Source organism: Dendropsophus ebraccatus, chromosome 8 (genome assembly GCF_027789765.1).
Source record: "Dendropsophus ebraccatus isolate aDenEbr1 chromosome 8, aDenEbr1.pat, whole genome shotgun sequence".
NCBI lineage: Eukaryota > Metazoa > Chordata > Amphibia > Anura > Hylidae > Dendropsophus > Dendropsophus ebraccatus.
Window position 1 is genome coordinate 81,286,439 of NC_091461.1, and position 26,352 is coordinate 81,312,790.

Below are 26,352 nucleotides of genomic sequence, written 5' to 3' on the forward strand. Positions count from 1 at the left end.
TTTTCTCAAATCCATTGCCGACTTTGTTTTAATTACAATTAAAGGGAAAATTTATTTCAAATCAACTGGTGCCAGAGATCTATAATTGACTTCCAGTGCTTATCAGACAGGTTTTCTTTCCAGTCTGGGGAGCAGGAGAGTTTTTCTATTTGCTGCTGCTCTGGACAGTTCATGACATGGACAGAGGTGTAAGCAGAGAGATGTACAGGGTCAGGGTTTGTTATTGGTCTTCACTGGCCCCAGGGCCGTTCTGCCATGAGGCGGAAAAGAGTTTATTGCTCAGACAACAGATTTGTAGGGGTGGCAGATTTTATTGGGTTGTCATAAATTATACTGTCTGCTACACAAGACTGACTTCACTGATCCCATGACCTACAAATGATAGCTGGACACAAGGAAGTCAGGACTGCAAACACTCTACAGGTATCAAAATATCCTTCAGACATCTACACTAAAGTCTTCACTACCCCTATCAATGGAGCACAAGGTGTAATGGTAGTATGACCATGAATAAGAACACCAGGAGTAGTTATAACGCATTAACTCCGCCTGATGGGGCAGTATGGGCCCCATGGGGAGGGTGCCATTTCAGGTTTCACCCCAGGCAGCAGAAAGCATAGAATCGGCTTTGATTTGCCCATGTTAAGAAATACGCCTTAAGGCTATGTTCACACTACGTATATTTGAGGCTGTATATTTGAGGCTGTATAGCCACCAAAACAAGGAGTGGATTGAAAACACAGAAAGGCTCTGTCCACATAATGTTGTAATTGAGTGGATGGCCGCTATTTAATGGCAAATATGTGCTGTTATTTTAAAACAACAGCCATTGCATTGAAATAATGGAAGTTATTTACCGTTATATGGCGGCCATCCACTCAATTACAACATTATGTGGACAGATCCTTTCTGTGTTTTCAATCCACTCCTGGTTTTGGTTGCTATGAGGACCTGCCATGAGGACCAAATACAGCCTCAAATATACATAGTGTGAACCCAGCCTAAGGGTACAAACCCACTTGACGTATTTGCTGCGTGAATCAGTCTTAAAAATAAGCAGGCAAAACGCAGGTTGGCTTTACACGATTGTTCTGCGTTAAAATATGCAATTGCGTATTTTTGAAGCGTGAAGCTTGTTGTTAGCAAAGCATCAGTTGTTAACAACCTGTGCGAAAAACGCATGTAGCTTCACGCTTCAAAAATACGCAATTGCGTATTTTAACGCAGAACAATTGTATAAAGCCAACCTGCGTTTTGCCTGCTTATTTTTAAGACTAATTCAAGCAGCAAATACGTCAAGTGGGTTTGTACCCTAAGTAATAAACAAACTGCTAGGGATAGAAAATGACTCACTTGTATTCTGCAGGATCCTTCAACACTCAATGCTTCATGTGTTGCCTTCACTGTAACACATTGGTCCTGAGAAACTCTTGAGTGACCATCAGTCACTGAACGATGAAATAGTACACGTGCCACAGGATCAGAGGGAGATACCTCCCTGCCAACCACCTCACCATGAATTCCTTTAACTCGAGCTCCCAGCATTTCCCATGGAATATTCTGCAATTAAGAGAAAAATCTACATGTTATACAAAAGGCAACCAAAAAGGAGAAAAAGTAGAATAGGCAGTTGCACAGAAGAAAACTATAATAGAATACATAAAAAACATAATACATAAAGGGATTGACAGCCCAGCCTTACCAACAGACCCACAAAAATTTTTCTACTGAGATACCAAAGAGCTATTCCCTGGGTATCCACCCAGGGCCCCCAGATCTTTTCAAATATTAACCCCTAGATGACCCTTGCCGTAAGGGTACAGCACGGGCACCAGACAACCCATGCCATACCTGTACACCATTAGTCAGCTCCTGAGCTCGATCCATAGCAGGAGAGATTTGGCTGCTATCATTAGCTGGGCCCTCACTAGTAATGATGGGCCTCAGTGATCGCGCTGCAGCCTGCCAATAGCCCCTTCAACCCTGTGATCGCGTAGTTTAACACCTTAGTGACCGCCATGCTGCCTTTTCACGGCGGTCACTAATGGGCTCTATTCCGATGCGTACGCCTTTTAACGGCGGCGCATCGGAATAGATCTGCAGCGCCGCGGGGGTTAAAATCTCCCTGCTCTCAGCTGCCGGAGGTAGCTGAGAGCTGGGAGAAGACACAGGGGGCCGCGGTGAGCGGTCCCTGGCAATGCGATCGCCGTTATTCACGGAATAACGGCGATCGCATTAGAATGAATGGCGGCTGTGTCATACAGCATTTTTATTGCCACTGACCGGCTATTTTCGGTCAGTGGCGATAAAAATGCTGTGGGAAAGGTCCCCTCACCTGTCCTGGTGTCATGGCCGCCGGCGATCTTCTGGGGGGAGGCCCCCCTCCCCTCTGGGCGCCAAAGAAAACAAAATGGCGCACGCATGCGCTGTAATCTATGAGACAGAGCTGCCTGTCAGCTCCTGTCTCATAGCAACAGGGGAGGGACCAATCTGATTGGTCCCTCAGCAAATGTTGACTGTGATATACCTATCACAGTCATAATTTGCCCTGTGTTAGTAAACACAGCACAGGTCTTGTGCTGTGTCTCTCCCTTCTCTCCCTGTAGTTGATTTGGGAGAGAAGAGAGAGATACCACAAGACCTGTGCTGTGTAAAAGTCTCACACAAGCACAGAACACATTCTGCGTCGCCCCTGTCCGCCGCCCCCTGTCAGATGCCAGTGTCCGTGACCCCTGTCCGTTGTTCCTGTCTGATCGCCCGTGTTAGTCACCCCCGTCCGTTTATAGTGTCTGATCGCCCCGGTCAGTCACTTTTGTCCGTTGTCAGTGTCTGATCACCCCTGTCAGTCACTCCTGTCCGCCGGCGTCCGTTGTCGGTGTCTGATAGCCCCTGTCAGTCACTCCTGTCCATCACCATCCGTTGTTAGTGTCTGATATCTCCTGTCAGTCACTCCTGTCCGTTGTCAGTGTCTGATCGCCCCTGTCAGTCACTCCTGTCCGTCGCCGTCCGTTGTTAGTGTCTGATAGCCCCTGTCAGTCACTCCTGTCCACCGTCACTGTCAGATCCCTCCCTGTGTGTGAAGAACCCCCACTTCACATATATATTTTATTTTATAGTTTTTTTTTTTTCTGTTGCTAGTAAAAGTAAAATGTCCAGCAGATCATACAGTGCTGAGCAGGCGTACGCCATGCTATGCTCTGGGAGTGGGAGTGAGACTGACACTGCGTCAGATCGAGAATTTTTTCCGGATTCTGACGCCAGTGGCAGCAGTTCAGAGGAGTCTGTCCCTGCTAGACCCCGTATGGCGGCCGCAGCTGCAGTGGAGGTGTCACAGCCTGGCCCCAGTCGTGTCCCTTGGGAAATGGGTGTACCTAGAGCAAGTGGTGTCCCTGTGAGCTTTTGGGATCCTGCCACTTCCTTCTCTCCCCAAATCCCCCCATTCACTGCCACGCCTGGGATCAACAGGGATGTCAGCAATTTCAACCCTGTTGATTTTTTTTTTATTTATTTGTGGGTGATGAGGTCCTAGGGCTTATTGTTGAGCAGACAAATTTATACGCTCGGCAATACATCACCCAGAAGCCCACCTGCACCTATGCAACATCCTGGAGGCCCACAAGTGTCGCTGAAATAAAAAAGTTTTTGGGCTTGACACTTCTGGCCGGGCTACCCATAGCACCCCTGTATTTGCAGCAATCATGTCCCGCACCCGCTATGAGACCCTGATGCGTTTCATGCACTTTAATGACAACGCACAGTGCCTCCCAAGAAATGACCCAAATTTTGACCGTCTCTTCAAATTAAGACCCCTATTATCCCTCCTCCAACAAACCTTCCTCACTGTATACACCCCTGACAAGCAGCTGGCAGGGGTGAATACAGAGGCCTGGTTGGGATGGACATGTGGGGCAATAAAAACGGGAATCACTCCTCCTTCCGTTCTTTCTACAAATTGGCTGTGCCATCAAAAAGGTGCACTGACATTAGGGGTTTAAGAATTAAGGAATTTAGGAGCATGATCAATGGTTTCATTTATTTAGGCAAACATAGCCAGGGTCACTTTTTGGGGGTCCCTATGAGCTATTACAAAAGTACATGAAACAGAGAGTGGGATCAGATTACTGATGACAGTACAAGAATTGTGTGGACAGCACTTAAAATTATTAAATGCCATTTTAACAAAAAATATAATACCTCTCCTAAAAGAATACACCACAAAATAAAAGAAAAATGATATAGAAATTGATCCCTGAAAGGAACCCTCCCTCCGAACCTTATGGGGTTTTTATTTCCCAGTGAAGAAAATTGTAAAATGAATACCTCTCCATAAATAATAAACCACAAAATAAAAGAGAAATTATAAAGAAATTGTTCCCTGAAAGGGTAAAATGAATACCTCTCCATAACAATTTCTTTATAATTTCTCTTTTATTTTGTGGTTTATTATTTATGGAGAGGTATTCATTTTACAATTTTCTTCACTGGGAAATAAAAACCCCATAAGGTTCGGAGGGAGGGTTCCTTTCAGGGATCAATTTCTATATCATTTTTCTTTTATTTTGTGGTGTATTCTTTTAGGAGAGGTATTATATTTTTTGTTAAAATGGCAATTAATAATTTTAAGTGCTGTCCACACAATTCTTGTACTGTCATCAGTAATCTGATCCCACTCTCTGTTTCATGTACTTTTGTAATAGCTCATAGGGACCCCCAAAAAGTGACCCTGGCTATGTTTGCCTAAATAAATGAAACTATTGATCATGCTCCTAAATTCCTTAATTCTTAAACCCCTAATGTCAGTGCACCTTTTTGATGGCACAGCCAATTGTGCATATTTTTTTTTTAAATTTAAGGCAACATTACTTTTGAAAAGTGGCATTTGTGATCATTTGATTATCTTTCAACTGTTCTTATGACTATGTTCACCCACAGAACTCTGTTATTTCCATTCCTAATACTGCATTCCCAAATGGGCATTATTTTTTTTTCTATTTTTTTGAAGGCTACTTAATAATAAAGCTGTTCAATATCAATACACGATTAAATACAAATTCTTCACTATGGGGACTAGTGATACTTTACTGTTCACACGAATGGTAATGGACACGGTCTCTATATATTTTGAAAGTGATTGGTTGTTTTGTGCGCCTAACGGTTCCTACTTTCCCGGGCAGGGACCTGTTGTGGTGTACCTCATCGCTTACCACATTCGTTCCTCATATAGGGATTGATGTGGCTACAGAGGTGTTGTATGACCAGTTGCTATAAAATAATAAACTTGTCTTCATAGCCCTACAAGTGTTCTTTCATATTTTGAAAAAAAAAGTCCAAATTTTCCATACAGTTGGATCTTCCTCTTTTTTTTTATATATTGCCCTTCACTACAGAACTTTTTTTTTCCTGCTACATGTCCGACAAGAATGTTGTTCTTGATGTCATCAAAGTGACACAAATGCGAGATTTCTGCTTCTGTGGCAAGACAGTCATATTTACAGGTAGTTGCTGTTTTAGAAACATGCCCCCTTAAGGGTACTCAGCCTTAATTCTCTACTTTTTGTTGCCAATAGGGATTTCACAATTTTTACACCTGTTTATTTTTAAAATTTGTTTGTTAATTTACCTGCTGTGCATTGATTTTGACCAAAATATATTCCCTATGGGGTCTATTTTCTAAAATGTGGTCATTTTTGGGGGTTTCCTATTATTCTGGCAGCTCTATACCCCTCTGTGAGGATGATCAATATATATTCACGATCTTGAATAAAATATCCCTGATCACTCATATTTGGCAAAGCTCCTCACCCCCCCCCCCCCCCACACACACACACTTTTTTTGTTTCTTTTTGAAGCTGGTGTCCTGTTTTCCTTTGGGCACTAGATGTCATGGCTAGATGGATTGGGGCCATATAGTGAGAGTCCTGGATATTAACAGGTTCGCTTATCTCTTACCAGACTGGGGGGGCAATAAAACGTCCTCATGGTGTAATGGCTTTATGACAAGGGGTCTGGCTGCAATATGCATCCAGAGTTCACGCAGGAGACAATCAGAGGTCACTGTAGACGTCTATGGAGAAATTTGACCTCTTCAGAAAGATGATAAGCTGTCATATTCCAGAGGTGAGATTCGCTACAGGTCAGCAGGGTAGGGAGAGGGACCCACCATTGTAAAAGCAAGAAAGTGGCTCTAGGGGAACCCAGGGAAACCTGTAACTCCTCTAATCAGGTGCACACCAGACCCATGGTTGGTATGCCCGTGACCGGCAGGTGATGCCCCGTAGTTTGATGCCCCTGGAATGCTGATCGGAAACGCGCCTGCCAAGTTATGAGGATTTGAAAATCTTCAGGCAAGCGTCTCCGGTCATAAAAGATGGACCATTAGCTCATTAGCATAGTCCCTGTCACCCCCCCCTGTGAGGTCAGAGGAGGGAGGGAGACAACTGCTCTCACCATGCTTGATAAGGCAGGGAGTATGATGGGAGAGTGTTCAACACTTGGGGAACTTGTTATGAGTGTGTTGGCCCGCCGTTCCTGCTAATCCCCATAGCGTTCCAGTTCCAAACAGCCCGATAGCAAAGTAGGTTCTGGTTTTCTCCTTTTTATTTTAAGAACTGTTTTTACTGTGTATGTATGTGTCTGTATATTTTGTACCATCTCTTTTTTATTGTGACCTGTACTGTATGCACTGTCCTTTTTTATTTGATATTAAATTTCACTTTAATAAGAGCTTTCCTGTGTTCTAAAAAGGCCCTATGTCTCTGAAGTAAAACGTTACCAGGGGTAAGTGATTACCATAAGATTGTGATAGATGTAATTTGTAGTTGCCTTAGGTGTGCATAAGGGTAAGGTGTCACGTCAGCCTTATTGTGACGTGTGGTGGCAGCAGAAAACGTGTAACTGGGTGTTAGGTTCTGGTTGGTAGCTGATCCAAGACGGTCCGAGGTGAGCCCGGTTGCCTACTAGCCAGAACCTAAGTCACGGGGATCGTGACAAATTGGTGGCAGCGGTGGGATATCTTAGAACATTAAGTCTGTGGAGTAATAAATTGCTCTGTACACTTAAGGGCTGAGTTATCTGTAGCAGACTTTCTCAGTCTACAGGAAGGCTCTCAGTGCATACACTTGGTTATAACAGACATATATATATGTGAAACAGTTTTTCCCCTCCCCTGTTCTCTGTTCTTCTATCCTATCTTTTATTTGGCAAATCCCTGCTAAAATGGCGGAGGCATATCGAAATTACACGAGAGATGGGCTACGCAGCCTTTGTGAGCAAAGAGGTCTGGAAGGAGGGAATCGCAGTAAAGACCAGCTGATCCAAGCATTGATGGAAGATGATGCCCGGCCAGAGCAGCCTGTGGTCTCCACACCATCATCGGAGGCAGCAGAGGGTCCGGTTCTGGAATCAATGGGGCACCAACGTACTGGTAGCGCCAGTCCGCAGAATGGTACGGACTTTCCTTTACCTTTGATTCTCCAACAGATGGCCGACTGCGACCCAGCTGTGCGGTTGGAGCTTATACGGGAATTTGCAGCAGCACGACAGCAGGAGGCTGATCGAGAATTCGCAGCACGCGAACGCCAAGCTGAACGAGAATTCACCGCACGACAGGCAGAGGCCGAGAGGCAGCATCAGCTGGAACTAGCACGTGCCCAGAGGTCCAGTAATTTCCCACCCAACCGTGAGTCCAGTGAGACGGGACACCTTAAACCCCGTTTAGATCACTTCCCGGTGATGGAGAAGGATGGGGACCTGGACACGTTTCTCAGAGGCTTTGAGAAAATTTGCAGACAGTACCAGTTGCCTTGTGAGCAGTGGGCGCGGTACTTGACCCCAGGACTGAGAGGCAAAGCCCTGGAGGTTTTTGTCTCCTTGCCCAGAGACAAGGACGGTGACTATGAGGCCATTAAGCAAGCCCTCATCCAGAAATACAATCTCTCGCCAGAGATGTATCGGAAACGATTCCGGGCTATGCAGCGTGGACCTCATGACAGTTACTCAGATGTCGTTGATGGATTGAACACCAACTTTCACCAGTGGATCGAAGGACTGTCTATCCACACCTTTGAGGATCTCAAAGACCTGATGGTCAAGGATCAGTTTTTGCACCTGTGTCCCGCAGAAGTTCGTCAGTTCATCTTGGACCGAGAACCCAGAGATGCCGCGCAAGCAGCCAAGCTGGCCGACACGTACACCGCCAATCGGGCCCCGCATCAGAAGCCGGCAGTGACCAGCTGGAAAGGGGGTAAGCAGACTTCTACCAACTCTGTCCCTGCTACTCGACCCTCTGGGGGTTTTACCCCTGTGGTCCCCACCAAACCTGTTGCTGATACCCGCATCTGTTTTATGTGTCGCAAAGGGGGACATATTAGTCGAGACTGTCCCGAGAGGAAGAAACCAACCCCTGTGCCCAAATCACCGGTTTCCCCATCTACTGTTTTGTTTGTGGGTGGACGGGGAGGGAAGCTCAGTGATAACATGCAGGCCGTTACCGTGGGTAACAAAATCACGATGGGCTTGAGGGACACTGGGGCGGAGATCACCCTGGTTCGCCCGGAACTGGTGAACGAAGAGGACTTAATCCCTGGGAAAACACGAACTGTGACTGGGATTGGAGGAGTGAGCCCCGCTTTGCCCATGGCGAGGGTATTTCTTGACTGGGGGGCTGGGAGTGGAATAAGGGAGGTGGGAGTGACGGATCATATTCCCACGGATGTCTTATTAGCCACTGATCTTGGTTCCTTAGTCTCCCACTATGTACCTGCTGATGTCAGGGAGGATTCACAGGTTCCTGGCATTTCGTGTGAATCCCCCTCATTGGTTGGTGCTAGTGCGGAGGTCTATAAAGATGACCTCACTGTTTGTACTAACCCTTTAAATGTGATAAACATGGGTACTAATCCTGATGCCAATGACATAGGTAATGAATCTGATGTATATAACCAGGACTGTACCAGGCTTCCATCTGTCCCCCTCACCCCTGATCCTCAGCAGGTGGGCGGAACAGATTGTAAGTACATAGCTGTGGTGACGCGTAGTGGGCGGGGCCACTCTGACACAGTGAGTGGAAGCCCCCCTGCGGTGTGTATACCAGCAGCTGGAGGGTCAGCTGACAGCTCACAGCTGAATCAAGGCATCAGAGCAGACGAGGTGATGTCTGGCAACTCTCAAAGTGACTGGGCCCAATTTCAGGCAGCTTTGCTGACTGATAGGACGTTACAGAAACTGAGAGAGCTGGCTGATAGCACCCCTGCTGAGTCTGATACCGAGCGGATAACCTGGGATCAGGGCCGTCTCTATAGGCAGATGATTCCCACCGAGGATCAACCGGAATGGGTGCAGAGTAGGCAGCTGGTAGTGCCTCGTCCATTCCGGGAGCGACTACTGCAAGTGGCCCATGAAATACCCCTCGCAGGCCACTTGGGTATCCGCAAGACCCAGGACCGGTTGAAACAGCGTTTCTATTGGCCGGGTATGGGAAAAGAAGTGTCTAACTTCTGCCGGTCATGTCTGGTCTGTCAAAGGATGGGAAAGCCTGGGCATGTTCCCAAAGCTCCCCTCATCCCTTTACCGATCATAGATGAGCCGTTCCAGCGGGTGGCCGTAGATATTGTAGGACCGTTAGCAGTACCCAGTAGTTCTGGCAAAAGCTACATTCTTACCGTGGTAGATTATGCTACTAGGTACCCAGAAGCAGTTGCCCTATCCTCCATCAGGGCCGATAAAGTTGCGGATGCACTTCTCACCATCTTTTCCCGAGTAGGATTTCCTAAGGAGATGCTGACGGATCAGGGAACACAGTTTATGTCTAACTTGATGGAGTGCCTCTGCAAGAAAATACAGGTGCAGCATCTGGTCGCCAGTGCCTATCACCCACAGACTAATGGTCTGTGTGAGCGGTTCAATGGCGTCCTCAAGCAGATGCTCAAGATGCTTGTGGAGTCCCACGGACGGGACTGGGAGCGGTACCTCCCGCACCTGCTATTTGCTTACAGAGAAGTACCTCAGGCATCCACTGGGTTCTCTCCGTTTGAGCTCCTCTATGGAAGACGAGTACGGGGTCCCCTAGATCTCATCAAGGAATCCTGGGAGGGAGAAGTGGGTCACCCTGACGCCTCGGTCGTAGACTATGTACTAAGATTCAGGGAGAGGATGGAAACCCTGACCGGCCTGGTTCAGGAGAACATGGCCCAGGCGCAGGATAGTCAGAAAAGGTGGTACGACCGAAATGCCCGAGAGCGCATTTACGCCGTCGGACAAAAGGTGTGGGTACTAATACCCATGCCTCAAAACAAGCTGCAGGCCGCATGGGAAGGTCCTTACACCATTCACCAGCGGGTGAATGATGTGAACTATGTTGTCACTATTGATCATATTCGCAAGAAGCACAAAGTGTTTCATGTTAACATGATCAAGGCCCATGTGGAGCGTGACACGTGTGTCATGCCAGTGTGCAGTCTGCCAGAGGAAGGGGAGAGTGACAGTCTAGTTGACGTCGTAGCTGACGCAAAGACCGAGGGGACCCTAGCCGAGGCCCAGCTGAACCCACAGCTAACAGAGACCCAGAAGTCCCAGCTGTGGGCGGTGCTGAACCCTTTCCTGTCCACGTTCACGGGGAAACCAGGGAGGACTAGCCTTGCGGTGCACCATGTAGACACGGGTGCGCACCTCCCTATCCGACAGTCAGCCTACCGGGTCTCCTTAGAGGTGCGGGCGGACATGAAGAGGGAGATAGAGGAGATGTTGGGCATGGGCGTGATCCAGAGATCCCATAGCTCATGGGCCTCACCGGTTGTTCTTATCCCTAAGAAAGACCGGACAACTCGTTTTTGTGGGGACTATCGGAAACTGAATGCCATCACGGTGTTCGATGCGTATCCGATGCCCCGCATTGAAGAGTTACTGGATCAGCTCGCCGGTGCCCAATACATCACGATTATGGACTTAAGTAGGGGATACTGGCAGATTCCCATGTCCAAAGAAGCCCAGGAGAGGTCAGCCTTCATCACGCCATTTGGGCTGTACGAGTATGTCGTCATGCCCTTTGGCATGAAGAATGCCCCTGCCACATTTCAGCGCTTGGTTAACCAGCTGCTCGAGGAGTTTGAAGGGTTTGCAGTAGCTTACCTGGATGACATCGCTGTGTTTAGTCAGACCTGGGAGGATCACCTGTCCCACCTGTCACAGGTGCTACAGCGGATCCAAACAGCCGGGCTGACAATCAAGCCTGGAAAGTGTCAGATGGCCATGACAGAGGTCCAGTACCTTGGACACAGAGTAGGGGGAGGGACCTTGAGACCCGAACAAGGTAAGGTGGAGGCTATTGTAGCCTGGCCCACCCCCAAGACCAAAAAGCAGGTGATGTCCTTTCTAGGGACTGCAGGGTACTATAGGAAGTTCATTCCCAACTATAGCACCCTTGCAAAACCCTTAACGGACCTCACAAAAAAGAGATTGCCACAAGTGATTAGTTGGACCCCAGATTGTGAGCAAGCTCTAACGGCGCTAAAGCGGGCCCTGGCAAGCGCACCAGTCTTGCAAAGCCCCGACTTTAACCGCCAATTCATCGTCCAGACTGACGCCAGCGCATATGGCCTAGGCGCTGTGCTCAGTCAGGTCAATGCAGCAGGGGAAGAGCATCCCATACTTTACCTGAGTAGAAAACTGCTATCTAGGGAAGTAGCATACGCCACGGTGGAGAAAGAGTGCTTAGCCATCGTGTGGGCCCTGCAGAAGTTGCAGTCGTACCTGTATGGGCGCCGATTTACGGTCATTACTGATCACAACCCGCTGAGTTGGTTACACCGGGTAGCTGGTGACAACGGGAAGTTGCTGAGGTGGAGTTTGGCGCTGCAGCAGTATGAGTTCACCATCCAACACAAGAAGGGAAGTAATCATGGTAATGCCGATGGATTGTCCCGGCAGGGCGAAGTGGTTGAGGATGGCGTGGGATATTGATGGATGGATCAATAGTCCCGTGCCATATCTCAAAGGGGGAGGTGTGAGGATGATCAATATATATTCACGATCTTGAATAAAATATCCCTGATCACTCATATTTGGCAAAGCTCCTCACCCCCCCCCCCCCACACACACACTTTTTTTGTTTCTTTTTGAAGCTGGTGTCCTGTTTTCCTTTGGGCACTAGATGTCATGGCTAGATGGATTGGGGCCATATAGTGAGAGTCCTGGATATTAACAGGTTCGCTTATCTCTTACCAGACTGGGGGGGCAATAAAACGTCCTCATGGTGTAATGGCTTTATGACAAGGGGTCTGGCTGCAATATGCATCCAGAGTTCACGCAGGAGACAATCAGAGGTCACTGTAGACGTCTATGGAGAAATTTGACCTCTTCAGAAAGATGATAAGCTGTCATATTCCAGAGGTGAGATTCGCTACAGGTCAGCAGGGTAGGGAGAGGGACCCACCATTGTAAAAGCAAGAAAGTGGCTCTAGGGGAACCCAGGGAAACCTGTAACTCCTCTAATCAGGTGCACACCAGACCCATGGTTGGTATGCCCGTGACCGGCAGGTGATGCCCCGTAGTTTGATGCCCCTGGAATGCTGATCGGAAACGCGCCTGCCAAGTTATGAGGATTTGAAAATCTTCAGGCAAGCGTCTCCGGTCATAAAAGATGGACCATTAGCTCATTAGCATAGTCCCTGTCACCCCCCCCTGTGAGGTCAGAGGAGGGAGGGAGACAACTGCTCTCACCATGCTTGATAAGGCAGGGAGTATGATGGGAGAGTGTTCAACACTTGGGGAACTTGTTATGAGTGTGTTGGCCCGCCGTTCCTGCTAATCCCCATAGCGTTCCAGTTCCAAACAGCCCGATAGCAAAGTAGGTTCTGGTTTTCTCCTTTTTATTTTAAGAACTGTTTTTACTGTGTATGTATGTGTCTGTATATTTTGTACCATCTCTTTTTTATTGTGACCTGTACTGTATGCACTGTCCTTTTTTATTTGATATTAAATTTCACTTTAATAAGAGCTTTCCTGTGTTCTAAAAAGGCCCTATGTCTCTGAAGTAAAACGTTACCAGGGGTAAGTGATTACCATAAGATTGTGATAGATGTAATTTGTAGTTGCCTTAGGTGTGCATAAGGGTAAGGTGTCACGTCAGCCTTATTGTGACGTGTGGTGGCAGCAGAAAACGTGTAACTGGGTGTTAGGTTCTGGTTGGTAGCTGATCCAAGACGGTCCGAGGTGAGCCCGGTTGCCTACTAGCCAGAACCTAAGTCACGGGGATCGTGACACCCTCCAAATGAACAATGGGGCCTAATAGATTTTATTAAGCAAAATGGGTGCCCTAAAATCATTGGATCTCGCTGTGTGTCCATACATTGAGTTAGGGCCACAAAAGTTATATTTTTGAACTCAGAAGAAATGGGGCAATAAATAAGGCGGTGCCTTTTCTCCTTATCATGCATTTAGAAAGGATAACATGTCTTTAAAGTGACACGAAGAGAAAAAAAAAAAAAAGAACATTTTGTCACTTTAACCTGCTTTGTGTGCATTTTTTTAAATACACTGTGGGGTTAAAATACTCACTGTACCCCTAGCTGAATTCCTTAGGGGGTCTAGTTTCCAAAATGGGGTCATTTGTGGGGCTTTTCTATTGTTCTGGCAGCTCTATACCCCTCCAAGGGAACAGTTGGGCCTAATAGATTTTTTAAAGCAAAATGAGTGCTCTAAAATCATTGGATCCCGCTGTGTGTCCAAACATTGAGTTAGGGCCACAATAGTTATATTTCTGAACTCAGAAGAAATGGGGTAATAAATAAGGGGGTGCCTTTTCTCCTTATCATGCCTTTAGAAAGGATAACATGTCTTTAAAGTGACACGAAGAAAAAAAAAAAAAAGAACATTTTGTCACTTTAACCTGCTTTGTGTGCATTTTTTCAATACACTGTGGGGTTAAAATACTCACTGTACCCCTAGCTGAATTCCTTAGGGGGTCTAGTTTCCAAAATGGGGTCATTTGTGGGGGTTTTCTATTGTTCTGGCAGCTGAATACCTCTCCATAAGTACAATGGGGCCTAATAGATTTTCACCTTATCATGTATTTAAAAAAAATTTTTTTAAAGTGACATGAAGAAACAAAAAAAAAGAAAATTTTGACACTTTCACCTGCTTTGAAATAATTCTGTCCAAACACTGTGGGGTTAAAACACTTACTCTACCCCTAGATGAATTCCTTAGGGGGTCTAGTTTTCAAAATGGGGTCATTTGTGGGGGGTTTCTATTGTTCTGGCAGCTCTATACCTCTCCAAGTGAACAGTGAGGCCTTATAGATTTTCAAGCTAAATTGGCGCTCTGAAAACCACTAGGTGCTCCCTTCATTTAGAGCCCTGCCGTGTGTCTAGACATTAAGTTAGGGGCACAATGGTCATCTGTCTAAACTCAGAAGAAATGGGGTAATAAATTAGGGGGTGCATTTTCTCCTTATCATGCATTTAGAAAGGATAACATGTCTGTAAAGTGACATGAAAAAAGAAAGAAAGAACATTTTGTCACTTTCACCTGCTTTGTTAATTTTTTTCAATACACTGTGGGGTTAAAATACTCACTGTACCCCTAGATGAATTCCTTAGGGGTCTAGTTTCCAAAATGGGGTCATTTGTGTGGGGGGGGTTTATTGTTCTGGCAGCTGAATATCTCTCCATAAGTACAGTGGGGCCTAATAGATTTTCAAGCTAAATTGGTGCTCTGAAAACCACTAGGTGCTCCCTTCATTTGGAGCACTGCCGTGTGCCTAGACATTGAGTTAGGGGCACAATGGTCATATGTCTGAACTCAGAAGAAATGGGGCAATAAATTAGGGGGTGCATTTTGTCATTATCATGCATTTAGAAGGGATAACATGTCTTCAAAATGACACATAGAAAAAAGAAAGCAAGAAATTTATTTCACGTTCACTTGCTTTGCGTTAATTTTGTCCAAACACTGTGGGGTTAACATACTCACTCTACCCCTAGATGAATTCCTTATGGGGTCTATTTTCCAAAATGGGGTCATTTATGGGAGTTTTTATTGTTCTGAAATGTATGAGCCTCTGAAACTTGGCTTGATGCAGGGAATAAAATGCAATTCAAAATTTTTAAAAAGTATGGTTAATTTTGTACGTTCTCAAATTTGAGTATTTTTTTATTTTTTCCCAAAACAAATGCCAAAGCAAAGGAAACAGATGGAAATATATGTATGATAAAAAAAATTCTACAGAAATTACATGTATAAGTGGAATATTACAGTTAAAAGTTGAAAAAAAAAATGAAAATTTTTCAAAATTTCTCACATTTTTTGCTTTTTTTTTTATCTATTTAAGAAAATTATATCAAAGTTTTTTTTACTGCTGGGATAAAGTACAAGATGTGACAAAAAAAAAACAAAACTTAAAATCGCTTTGATGTATGAAACCGTTATAGAGTTATAAGCAGATTAAGTGAACCATACCAGATTTCCAAAATTTGGTCTGGTCATTAAGGCCCAAATGGGCTTGGTCCCTAAGGGGTTAAAGGACAAGTGCCATGAAAAACTTTTTCCCAGTAATTGAAGCACATTACAAAGTTATATAACTCTGTAATATGCTTCAATCACCTATCTGCCTCCCTTCCCTGTCTTTTCCCCCCTCCACCCCCCACCAGGAAGTGTCCTAACTCACACAGACCTAATGACTGTCGTCACCGTCACCAGGCAGCTCCTTCTTGTGAGGATGAGTCATCAGCAGGAGGGCTGCTCTAGGTCCTGTTACAACAGCCTCCCCCTCCCCAGTCCAAGTGATGGCTTGCAGTTGTTCAGCCAATGGGAGCTGAGCAAGCTTGTCACCTGACAAGGCAGGGGAGGGGGCAGGCTATTGTAACAGGAGAAGGAGCTGAGAGAAGAGCTTGGCGACGGTGATGACAGTAATGACAGTCAGGTGACAAGCTTGCTCAGCTCCCATTGGCTGAACAACTGCAAGCCATCACTTGGACTGGGGAGGGGGAGGCTGTTGTAACAGGACCTAGAGCAGCCCTCCTGCTGATGACTCATCCTCACAAGAAGGAGCTGCCTGGTGACGGTGACGACAGTCATTAGGTCTGTGTGAGTTAGGACACTTCCTGGTGGGGGGTGGAGGGGGGGAAAGACAGGGAAGGAAGGCAGATAGGTGATTGAAGCATATTACACAGTTATAACTTTGTAATGTGCTTCAATTACTGGGAAAAAGTTTTTCATGGCACTTGTCCTTTAAGTAAGACAGGAGCAGCTCCTGTCACTTACCGATCCGGACCCTTGCAGCGCGATTGCCAGGGTCCCGATAGCTTTCCCAGACTACTAGAGGTATACTGCTTACTTCAGGTCTGATCAGTCACATGGTCTCACCCCCATAGACTTCCACTTCTGGTGTAGCATCACACATAGCATTTAATGCCCTTTTATAGTGTTAATTTGTGTTTTTTTGCCACAAATTCGCAATTTTGCAGCAACATAGCAACATTTTTGCAGCAATTTTAATGAAATTGCCTCAAAATTTTTATATTTTATCGCGAATTGCGCAATACGTGCAAAATAGTGCTATTTAACCCCTTAAGGACAGAGCCCAAAATGACCTTAAGGACCGGAGCAAATTTCAGGAATATGACCTGTGTCACTTTATCCATTAATAACTTCGGGATGCTTTTACCTATCCGGCTGATTCGGAGATTGTTTTTTCGTGACATGTTATACTTTATATTTCTGGAAAAATTGAGTCGATACTTACAGCCTATCTTTATGAAAAACCCCAAAATAACGTGAAAAATTGAGAAAAATTGCATTTTTCTAACTTTGAAATGTTGTGCTTATACAGAAAATGGTTATGCCACATAAATTATATATGAAATAGCATTAGCAATATGTCTACTTTATGTTGGCGGCATTTATTACACTTTCGTTCAATTGTTTAAGACAATAGAAAGCTTCAAAGTTTAGCAGCATTTTTTCAAATTTTCATAAGAATTTCAAAATCTGATTTTTCAAGGGACCAGTTCATGTTTGAAGTGTATTTGAGGGGGCTGTATATTATGAAGCCCCACAAAGCACCCCATTTCAGAAACTGCACCCCCCAAACTGTTCAAAATCAATTCCAGAAAGTTTTAGGTGAGTCACAGAAATAAAAGCTAAGAGTGTGAGAAAATTGAAAATTTCAATTTTCTTTGTAGAAATTATATTGTGATCCAATATGTCTCATAATAGAAAACCTATTTCCAGAGAAATGCACCCCAATTTTTATTGCCCCGCTTCTGCAGTTTATAAAAATATACGATATGTGGCCCTAATGCGCTATTTGACGCAACCACAAGCCTCAGATATAAGGGAGTGCCTAGTGAATTTTGAAGCCTCCTTACATTTGGCCAATTTTCAAAGTACCACTTCTGGTTGGCAGAGGCTCTGGGGTGCCAAAACCTAACAAACACCCCTAAAGGGATACCATTTAGGAAACTACACCCCTTATGGAATCTAACAAGGGCTATAGTGAGCACATGGACCCCACTGGTGACAGACACAATGTGCCGTGAAATTGAAAAAAAATATATTTTTTTTTTACACTAAAACTTGGTCTAGCCTTAAATTTTTCAGGTTTACAAGGGGTTAAAAGGAAAAAAAACCCATACAACTTGTAGAGAAATTTCCCCCGAGTACAAAAATACCCCACATGGGGACATTATGTATCTTGCGGGCGCAGGACAGGCCTCCAAAAGGAAGGAGCACCATTTGGCCAGAATGGAGGACAGAGGCCATGTCGGGTTTACAGAGATATCGTACTGTCATAACAGTGGAAACACCCCACAAGTAACCCCATTATGGAAACTACACCCCTCAAGGAATGTAACAAGGGGTATAGTGGGCATATGGACCCCACTGGTGACAGACACAGATATGGAACAATGTGCCGTGAAAATGAAAAATTTTATTTTTTACACTAAAACGTTGGTGTAACTTGAAATTTTTCATGTTCACAAGGGGTAAAAAGAAAAAATAAACCACTTATCATGTACAGCAATTTCCCCCGATTACAGGAATACCCCACATGTGGACACAAAGTGCAAAGCCGGCACATGAAAAGCCTCCAAAAAGAAGGAGCGCAATTTGGATTTTGAAAGCTGGATTTGACCAGAATGGAGGACAAAGGCCATGTCTGGTTTGCAGAGCCCCCGTGCTGCCATAACATTGTAAACCCCCCATAAGTGACCCCATTATGGAAACTACACCCCTTAAGGAATCTAACAAGGGGTATAGTGTGCATATGGACCCCACTGGTGACAGGCACAATGTGCCGTGAAAATGAAAAATTTTATTTTTTACACTAAAATGTTGGCATAACTTTGAATTTTTCCATGTTCACAAGGGGTTAAAAGAAAAAATAAACCCCTAATAATGTAGAGCAATTTCCCCCGATTATAGGAATACCCCACATGTGGACACAGTGCAAAGCCAGCGCACGGAAAGCCTCCAAAGGGAAGGAGCGCAATATGGATTTTGGAAGCTGGGATCCAGTGTCAGTGCATCCCTATGAGAATACATACATGCAGCGGGATTGACATCCCACTGCGTGTATGTAAGTTAATCCCCCGACGGCCGGAGCATACATCACCTCCTCCCCGCTCTGGCTTGTTTTGGGGATCCCGGTGTCTGCCACTGATTGGCTGAGCCAGAAGTCCTGCCGAGGAGGAGGAGGTGATATATGCTCCGGCCGCCGGGGGGTTAATTTACATACACGCAGTGGGATGTCAATCCCACTGCGTGTATGTATTCTCATAGGGATGCACTCCGCTGCGGATCGTGTGTGTGTGTGTGAAGGTACCCTTAGAGGGGTGTGTAAGTGTTATGCTTTTACACGTGAAAGTGTTAGTGTGCGTGTTTTATGTACTGTTTTTACATTTTATTTGTGTGAGTTATTAACTTTTTTTTTTCTTTTGGGGTACACCGAGGGAAAAAGAAAAGAAAATTTACTCTAAAAAAAAAAAAAAAAAAAAAAAAAAAGAAACAGAAGAGGGAAGAGGCAGGGGACACTATTCACCACCGATCCAGGGGTGAGGGTGGCAGGAGAGGGTAAGAGGAGACAAGAGAGGGTAAGAGGAGACGAGAGAGGGTAAGAGGAGAGGGTAAGAGAAGAGAGGGTGGCAGCGGAGAGGGTGGCTGACGGCAGAGCGGTTGGGTAGTAGGAGAGTGGCGGCAGGATGGAGGGGAGAGGGTAAGAGAAGAGAGGGTGGCAGTGGAGAGGGTGGCAGGACAGGCGGTGGTAGCAGGGAGGGTGGGTGTAGGTCAGGAGAGGGAGGGTGGCAATCAGGAGAGGGTGGGTGGCAGCAGGGATGGTGGGTGGCAATAAGAAGATGGTGGGTGGCAGCGGGAGGGTGCCATCAGCAGGGAGGGAGGGTGGCAGCAGGGAGGGAAGGTGGGAGGTAGTCAGCAGGGAGGGAGGGTGGAAGGTTGTCAGCAGGGTGGAAGGTTGTCAGCAGGGTGGGAGGGAGGGAGGTTGTCAGCAGGGAGGGAGGTTGTCAGCAGGGTGAAAGGGTGTCAGCAGGGAGGGAGGTTGTCAGCAGGGAGGGAGGTTGTCAGCAGGGTGGGAGGTTGTCAGCAGGGTGGGAGGTTGTCAGCAGGGTGGGAGGTTGTCAGCAGGGAGGGAGGTTGTCAGCAGGGAGGGAGGGTGGAAGGGTGTCAGCAGGGAGGGAGTGTGTCAGCAGGGTGGAAGGGTGTCAGCAGGGAGGGAGGGTGGGAGCAGGGAGGGAGGGTGTCAGCAGGGAGGGAGGGTGTCAGCAGGGAGGGAGGGTGGTGGGTGTCAGCAGGGAGGGAGGGTGGGAGGTTGTCAGCAGGGTGGGAGGGAGGGAAGTTGTCAGCAGGGTGGGAGGGAGGGAGGTTGTCAGCAGGGTGGGAGGGAGGTTGTCAGCAGGGTGGGAGGGAACTGCTAGCTGATCTCCCTGCATTGTAGACGGAGATCGCCGGCGGCGGCGGAGGCAGCACGGGGGAGGAGGCACCCGGCGCCCGGCACACACCAGGTATGCACCGGGCGCCGGGCTCACTGCACGCTGCTCCCATCATCTCCTTCTCAGCTCGCCGATTCCGGCAAGCAGAGAAGGGGATGATGGGCGTAGTAGTAAAGATAGCCCGTGAATGGCCGGCTGGTGGTTACTGGCCAATCACGGGCGATCTGGGGGCCGGATCCACGGGCAGGTGATGCCCTGGCACGGCTGTGATTGGTGCTGTCTCGGACAGCACCAATTACAGCTTAGTGCCGGGGTCCGGTCCCGGAAACCGGGGAAATTGCTGTGATTGGCCGATGAGAAGTCATTGGCCAATCACAGCGATCGTCGTCACAGGGGGCAGGGAAACTGCCCCCTACGTGACAAAGGAAGATGGCTGCTGTAAGAATCAGCAGCCATCTTTACCGTAGCGCGCCCGGTTAAAGGGCCCGCGTACCGGTACGTCATGGGTCCTTAAGTGACAGTGATCCATGACGTAGTCAGTCAGTAGTATAAGCGATTTTAAGAAACTCTGTAATAGGTTTCATCAGCCAAAAAAGCCTCCTTCTCTACTCAAGAAGCAATCTCCCAGCCTCCCCCCCTGACTTCTTATCTATGCATTATCAGGCAAACACGTCTTCATTACAGAGAATCCAGTGAAGACGGGCTCTGCTCTCTCCATTCTATCCTTATGGAGGGGGGAGGGGCTGAGGGAGATGAGGGAGCAGGAAGAGGTGACAAGGTGGTCAGCTGTTTGTAGACTATGTAGTAAACGGAGACAGCACTTAGGTGAAAGTGAAAAAATCTTGTGGCTTTATTCACACCCCTGCGACGTTTCGGCTATACACACTAGCCTTTCTCAAGCTGCTTGAGAAAGGCTAGTGTGTATAGCCGAAACGTCGCAGGGGTGTGAATAAAGCCACAAGATTTTTTCACTTTCACCTAAGTGCTGTCTCCGTTTACTACATTGTTTGGAGTCCGGATTTCTTTGAGTTCTATCTGGTGAGGCGTGCACTACTCTATTTTTTTCAAATTTTTTTGCCTTTTGGCTGTTTGTGCTGTTACCTTTTGTACACAAGCTGTTTGTAGACTGTCTGGGCACCTAAAACGCAGGATTCTAGGGTCAGAAAGGTCAGTGCTTATCTATGAACTTGCTGAGAGAAGATTGCCGGGTGTTGTGCTTTGCAAGACTGCTCCGTGCTCAGTCACTCCTAACAGCCCTCCCCTCCCCATAGCCACATAATGGACACAGAAATCCTGCTGCTTCTGAAGTGAGGGGGGAGGCTGGGAGATTGCTTTTTCAGTACAGAAGGAAACTCTTTTGGTTTATAAAACCTCTTACAGAGTTTCTTAAAATCGCTTCTACTGTTGATATTTAATGTTTTCAAAAAAATGACCCTGAAATGACAGTTACACTTTAAGGCTACGCGCACATTAAATGCTACGTGTGAACATAGCCTTGTGTTATATTCACACACGGAGTTTCACTGCAGTGTGAGCAAGATAGCAGTGAAATGATTAATTACTGCAATAAAATGATGCAGTAATGGTGCATTTACACAGAGATTTATCTGACAGATTTTAGAAGCCAAAGCCAGAAATGGATCTGAGAAGTGGAGATATCTCAATCTTTCCTTTATAACCTGTTACCTGTTGATAGTCTGTTCCTGGCTTTAACTTCACAAATCTGCCACATAAATCTCTCTGTGTAAAAGCACCATTACACAATGAAATTATGCAGGACTATAACTGCAATTAACCCTTTCCCGCACGAGGATGTAACTGTACGTCCTTGCGCGGGTGCGGGCATTCAGAACGGGCCCGCGTGGCTACCCCACGCTCTGAACCGCGGCGGTCCCGGGTGCCGCTTGTAGCCCGGGACCGCCGCTATTAGCGGGCACAGTCCGATCGCCTTGCCCGCTAATACAGTACTCAGATACAGCTGTCAAACATGACAGCTGCATCCGATTACCGGATTCAGCCGTTCCCTGGTGGCGTTATCCCAGAGGAGCAATCTCCGTAACTGAAGCCGGCCGGGGACTCATCCAAGATGGAGCCGTCCCCGGCTCCGCACTCGTTTGTTATCGGCTGCAGCAGCCCCCTAGGGGGGCTTCTAGTATATGTGTAAAAAAAAAAAAGTATTGTCATAAGTAAAAAGCCCCCTCTCCTAATAAAAGTCTGAATCACCCCCCTTTTCCCAGGTTATAAATAAAAGTAAAGTGTTTGCTATCGCCGCTTGCGTAATCGCCCGAACTATTAATTAATCACATTCCTGATCTCGTACGGTAAACGGTGTCAGCGCAAAAAAATCCCAAAGTTCAAAATTGCGCATTTTTGGTCGCATCAAATACAAAAAAATTTTAATAAAAAGCGATCAAAAAGTCGTATATGCGCAATCAAGGTACCGATAGAAAGAACACATCATGGTAATGGAGCGATTTTAAGGAACGTATATTTGTTAACAATGGTTTGAATTTTTTACAGGCCATCAGATACAATATAAGTTATACATGTTATATATCGTTTTAATCGTAATGACTTGAGGAACATGCATAACAAGTCAGTTTTACCCCAGGGCAAATGGCATAAAAACACATTCCCCCCGAATAAAAGAAATGCGTTTTTTTTTTCAATTTCACCACACTTTGATTTTTTTTATGGTTTCGTAGTATACTTTATGCAAAAATTCAGCGTGTCATTGCAAAGTACAATTAGTGACGCAAAAAATAAGGGCTCATGTGCGTCTGTAGGTGTAAAAATGCAAGTGCTATGGCCTTTTAAGCACAAGGAGGAAAAAACGAAAACGCAAAAACGAAAATTAGCCTGGTGTTCACACGTCATTTATTTTGTGTTAATGATGCGTTTTTTCAGTTGCAAATTGCTGTAAAATAGGAGCTAATTCATTGCAAAATAGAAACAAAGTAGCAGGAAAAAACACATCATTATTGAAAAAAAAAAGGGGGGGGGGATTTCTGAAGTCTTAAATTAGCCCCCCCCCCCCCTTTCCCCCAAATGGATTCACTAAGAGGCGCACCTCTCTTAGTGAATACGGAAGTTCGGGCGCCAGAACTTGCGACAGACATATCAAATCAACACTTGCAGGTGTAGATTTGGATCATGATAAATGCAGCCACACCTCCTCCCTGTCTTGCCACGCCGAGCCCCCCCAATCGGGTGAGCAGGGGATGCGGCAGGTGTATGCCAGGGAGAAGGGGCAAATCTGTGCCTTCCCCCTGGCGTACGCCCCTGACGCAAGTTTCATAAATGTCCCCTATGTGTGAGCACAGTGTTACACAATAAAAATGCAAGTGTGAACACAGAACCTACAGACAGGGAATCCCTGTAGTGAATCTATTTCCTGCCAAACATTATGTATCAATATGATGCCGGGAGTGGGGAAAGTGTTTAAATCTTCACAGAACTGTAATTAAATAGTCAAGCGCAGCTTCATTACAGCGCCGCAAATAAAATAAAAAAAATCAGGCATCGTAAGTACATACAGGGTACCTGTGCGCATACAGGTATACATAAGAACAAGAATGATCCGCAAAAGTATAGTCCATGGTATGCGTCTGAGACTTGGTACGAAGCAAAAAGCACACTACATAAACATCAACATAAAGCAAGGTCAGTACATACCCCAAACACTGAAAGAATGTATCAAAGAATCCCCACTATTCACAGTTAAAACATGAAACTTCTATCGGTACATACAGAGCATAAAAGAAGAGAAAGAAGTAAGTATATACATCCTGAGTATACATAAGGTTAGGAATTAGAGGCAGACAAGGCGTCTCTGAGCCGTGTAAATCCGTTCGTGGACCAATTAGTACCCGAGTGCTTACACCACATTCCCCCCACTTTTTGAAGTTTGGCAGGACACCCCCTGTGTTTAAATATTAAATTTTCATAGGACACAACAGTGTTTACCAGAGTTACCCACTCAGATAGTGTGGGTGAACTAGAATCCATCCACTTGAGCGCGATAGCCTTTCTGGCCATAAATAATGCTTCCTTCAGACAAATCAGCTGATGATGTGTCCATACCTCATCATATAGGATGCCAAGTAAGCATCCTTTGGGTTCCAACTCAATTGGACGTTGCATAACACTACTTAGCAGTTTAAGCACATCCTCCCAAAAGGAGCATATAAATGGGCAGTCCCAAATCATATGTCTAAAGTCAGAGTGGGGGTGGTGACATCTATGGCATTCAGGTGAAGGATGTCTTCCCATCTTATGTAATCGAACCGGTGTTAAATAACACTGATGAAAACTAAAAAGTTGCGTTAATCTATTATTAATCGCAGGCGACACATATAGATGGGAGGACAATGCCTCCTTGCAAATCATCATCCGACAAGGATGGGATCCAAGTTTTCCACTTATCCAGTACGGGGAGTGGGGCAGCCTTTATTACCGCATCCAATAAATACGTGTAAAGAGTAGAAATTATTCCACGAGGACCCTGAGACTTGAAGATACCTATTAAAGGGTATTTAGACATGGGGCGTTTAGGGATATCAAACTGCGCAGTGACAGCATGGCGCAGCTGTAGGTATTTATAAAAACACTGCCTGGGGAGGTCATACTTTTCCTGTAGTTGTTGGAAAGTACGAAACCCCCCATCAGCATAGACATCAGTTAAAAAGCTAACTCCATGTTCTATCCAAAATGTCGGGTCCAGATTAGGGCCCAAATGGGTCAAAGAAGGGTCATACCACAATGGCATATCTAGCATTACATCTGTGTACTGATAGATCCGTTTTACTGCGGACCAAACCTGCAATGCCAGGCGGTGGAGAGGGAGCCAGTTGCGAGCAGATTTACCTTCTAGTACTGGCCAGAGGTGCCTAAGGCCTAAATAATAAGCCAGATGGTGCTCCCTATTAGGTAAAATCTCAGCTTTAACCCAAACTCTCAAGTAAGTAAGGTGAGCAGCTAGGTAGTACAAGTAAAAGTCCGGAAGAGACATTCCACCAGACAATTTGGGCCTCTGCAATACAGACAGTCTCACTTTTGATCTATTATTTCCCCATACGAACGAGGGAAGCATGGCGTTCAGCTGTTTAACCCCTTAACGACATCGGGCGTAAACTTACGCCCTCGCGCCCTGGTACTTGGTGCATCAGGTCGTAAATTTACGCCCGATGTTTCCCCGATCGCTGCGTGTTCACACACAGCGGTCGGGGAAGATGGCCTGCTATAAATCATAGCAGGCCATCTTAGCTTCACGGCACGGGGGGTGGTTAACACCCCCCGTTCTAACGATCGCCGCTATAGGCTGATCAATTCAGATCAGCCAATAGCGAGGATCGGAACCGAAAAATGGCGGTCGGTGCTGTCCGAGGACGGCACCGACCGCCATTACTGTAAAAAGTAATGGTGATCGCCGTGCCACCGGCCCGATCGCCGTGAACGGTCGGCCGGCCGTTCACGGCGATCGGGCCGGTGGCACGGCGATCAGAGTCCCACAAAATAGTAAATACCTGCCCTGGACCCCTCAGCTAGGTAGCCGAGGGGTCCAGAGCAGGTATTTGTACATTACTCACCTGTCCCGGGCTCCTGATCGGCGTCTTCCGGGTTCGCGGCATCCTCGTCTTCGTTCGGGTCTTCGGCTTCTTCCGTAACGTCACGTTCGGCTTCTCTCGGCTATTTTCGGCTCCAGCGTCGGCTTTTTCCGTATTTTGCGCTCTGCTGCCCTCTAGCGGCTGATATGTGTAATACACTTATCAGCAGCTACAGGGATGTTCAGAATGTAGAAAATGTTTTGTTTTGTTCTTTCAAATTTTTTTTTTTCTATTTTCCACACCCTATCGCCGCTGAGTGTTGATCAGCATCGCACGAAAGTGCGCTGCTAATCAGCAACTCCTCCTTTTTGGCGTAGGGTGTTTTTTTTCTATATTCTACTGCCACAGTCTGCTTATAAGTGCCGCACATAAGTGCGGCATTTATCAGCAACTCCTTTGTTGGCGTAGGTTTTTTTTTTATACTTACTGTAAAAAAACACGTAAAAAACACTACATTACACCACACTACATTGAATAAAGTTTGAAACTACACCACTACATACCCCATTTACTAGTCCCCGTATAAAGATGGCCCCCAGGGTGTTTTCGGCGTCAGAGGGATACGTTATTATTGCCTCCGACACCGAAACAGCCAGTGAGGATAAATGGGGGGATCCTTCTTTCCTCCATTCATCCTCATCATCCAGTGACGTGTCTGGGGGTAGCGTAGCGTACGCTGCCCCCCAGACACGTCTTTTCCGCCAGTACCGTCCCAATAAGAGATGACGGTATGGAGTGAAATTCTACAAACACTGTGAGAGTACCTCAGGGTACACTTACAGATTTAGGGTATGTGCACACTGCGG

The 26,352-nt window shown here is 46.3% G+C and overlaps 1 protein-coding gene across 2 annotated transcripts in view; it reads right to left on the reverse strand.

Moving 5' to 3' along the window:
• TMEM132A (transmembrane protein 132A) overlaps positions 1-26,352 on the reverse strand; it is a 244,442-nt gene that overhangs the window by 63,586 nt on the left and 154,504 nt on the right. For both annotated transcript variants that reach the window (XM_069980764.1, XM_069980763.1), the window contains exon 3: positions 1,354-1,560. In XM_069980764.1, coding sequence (XP_069836865.1) covers positions 1,354-1,560 — 207 coding nt within the window. The remainder of the gene's footprint in view (positions 1-1,353; positions 1,561-26,352) is intronic.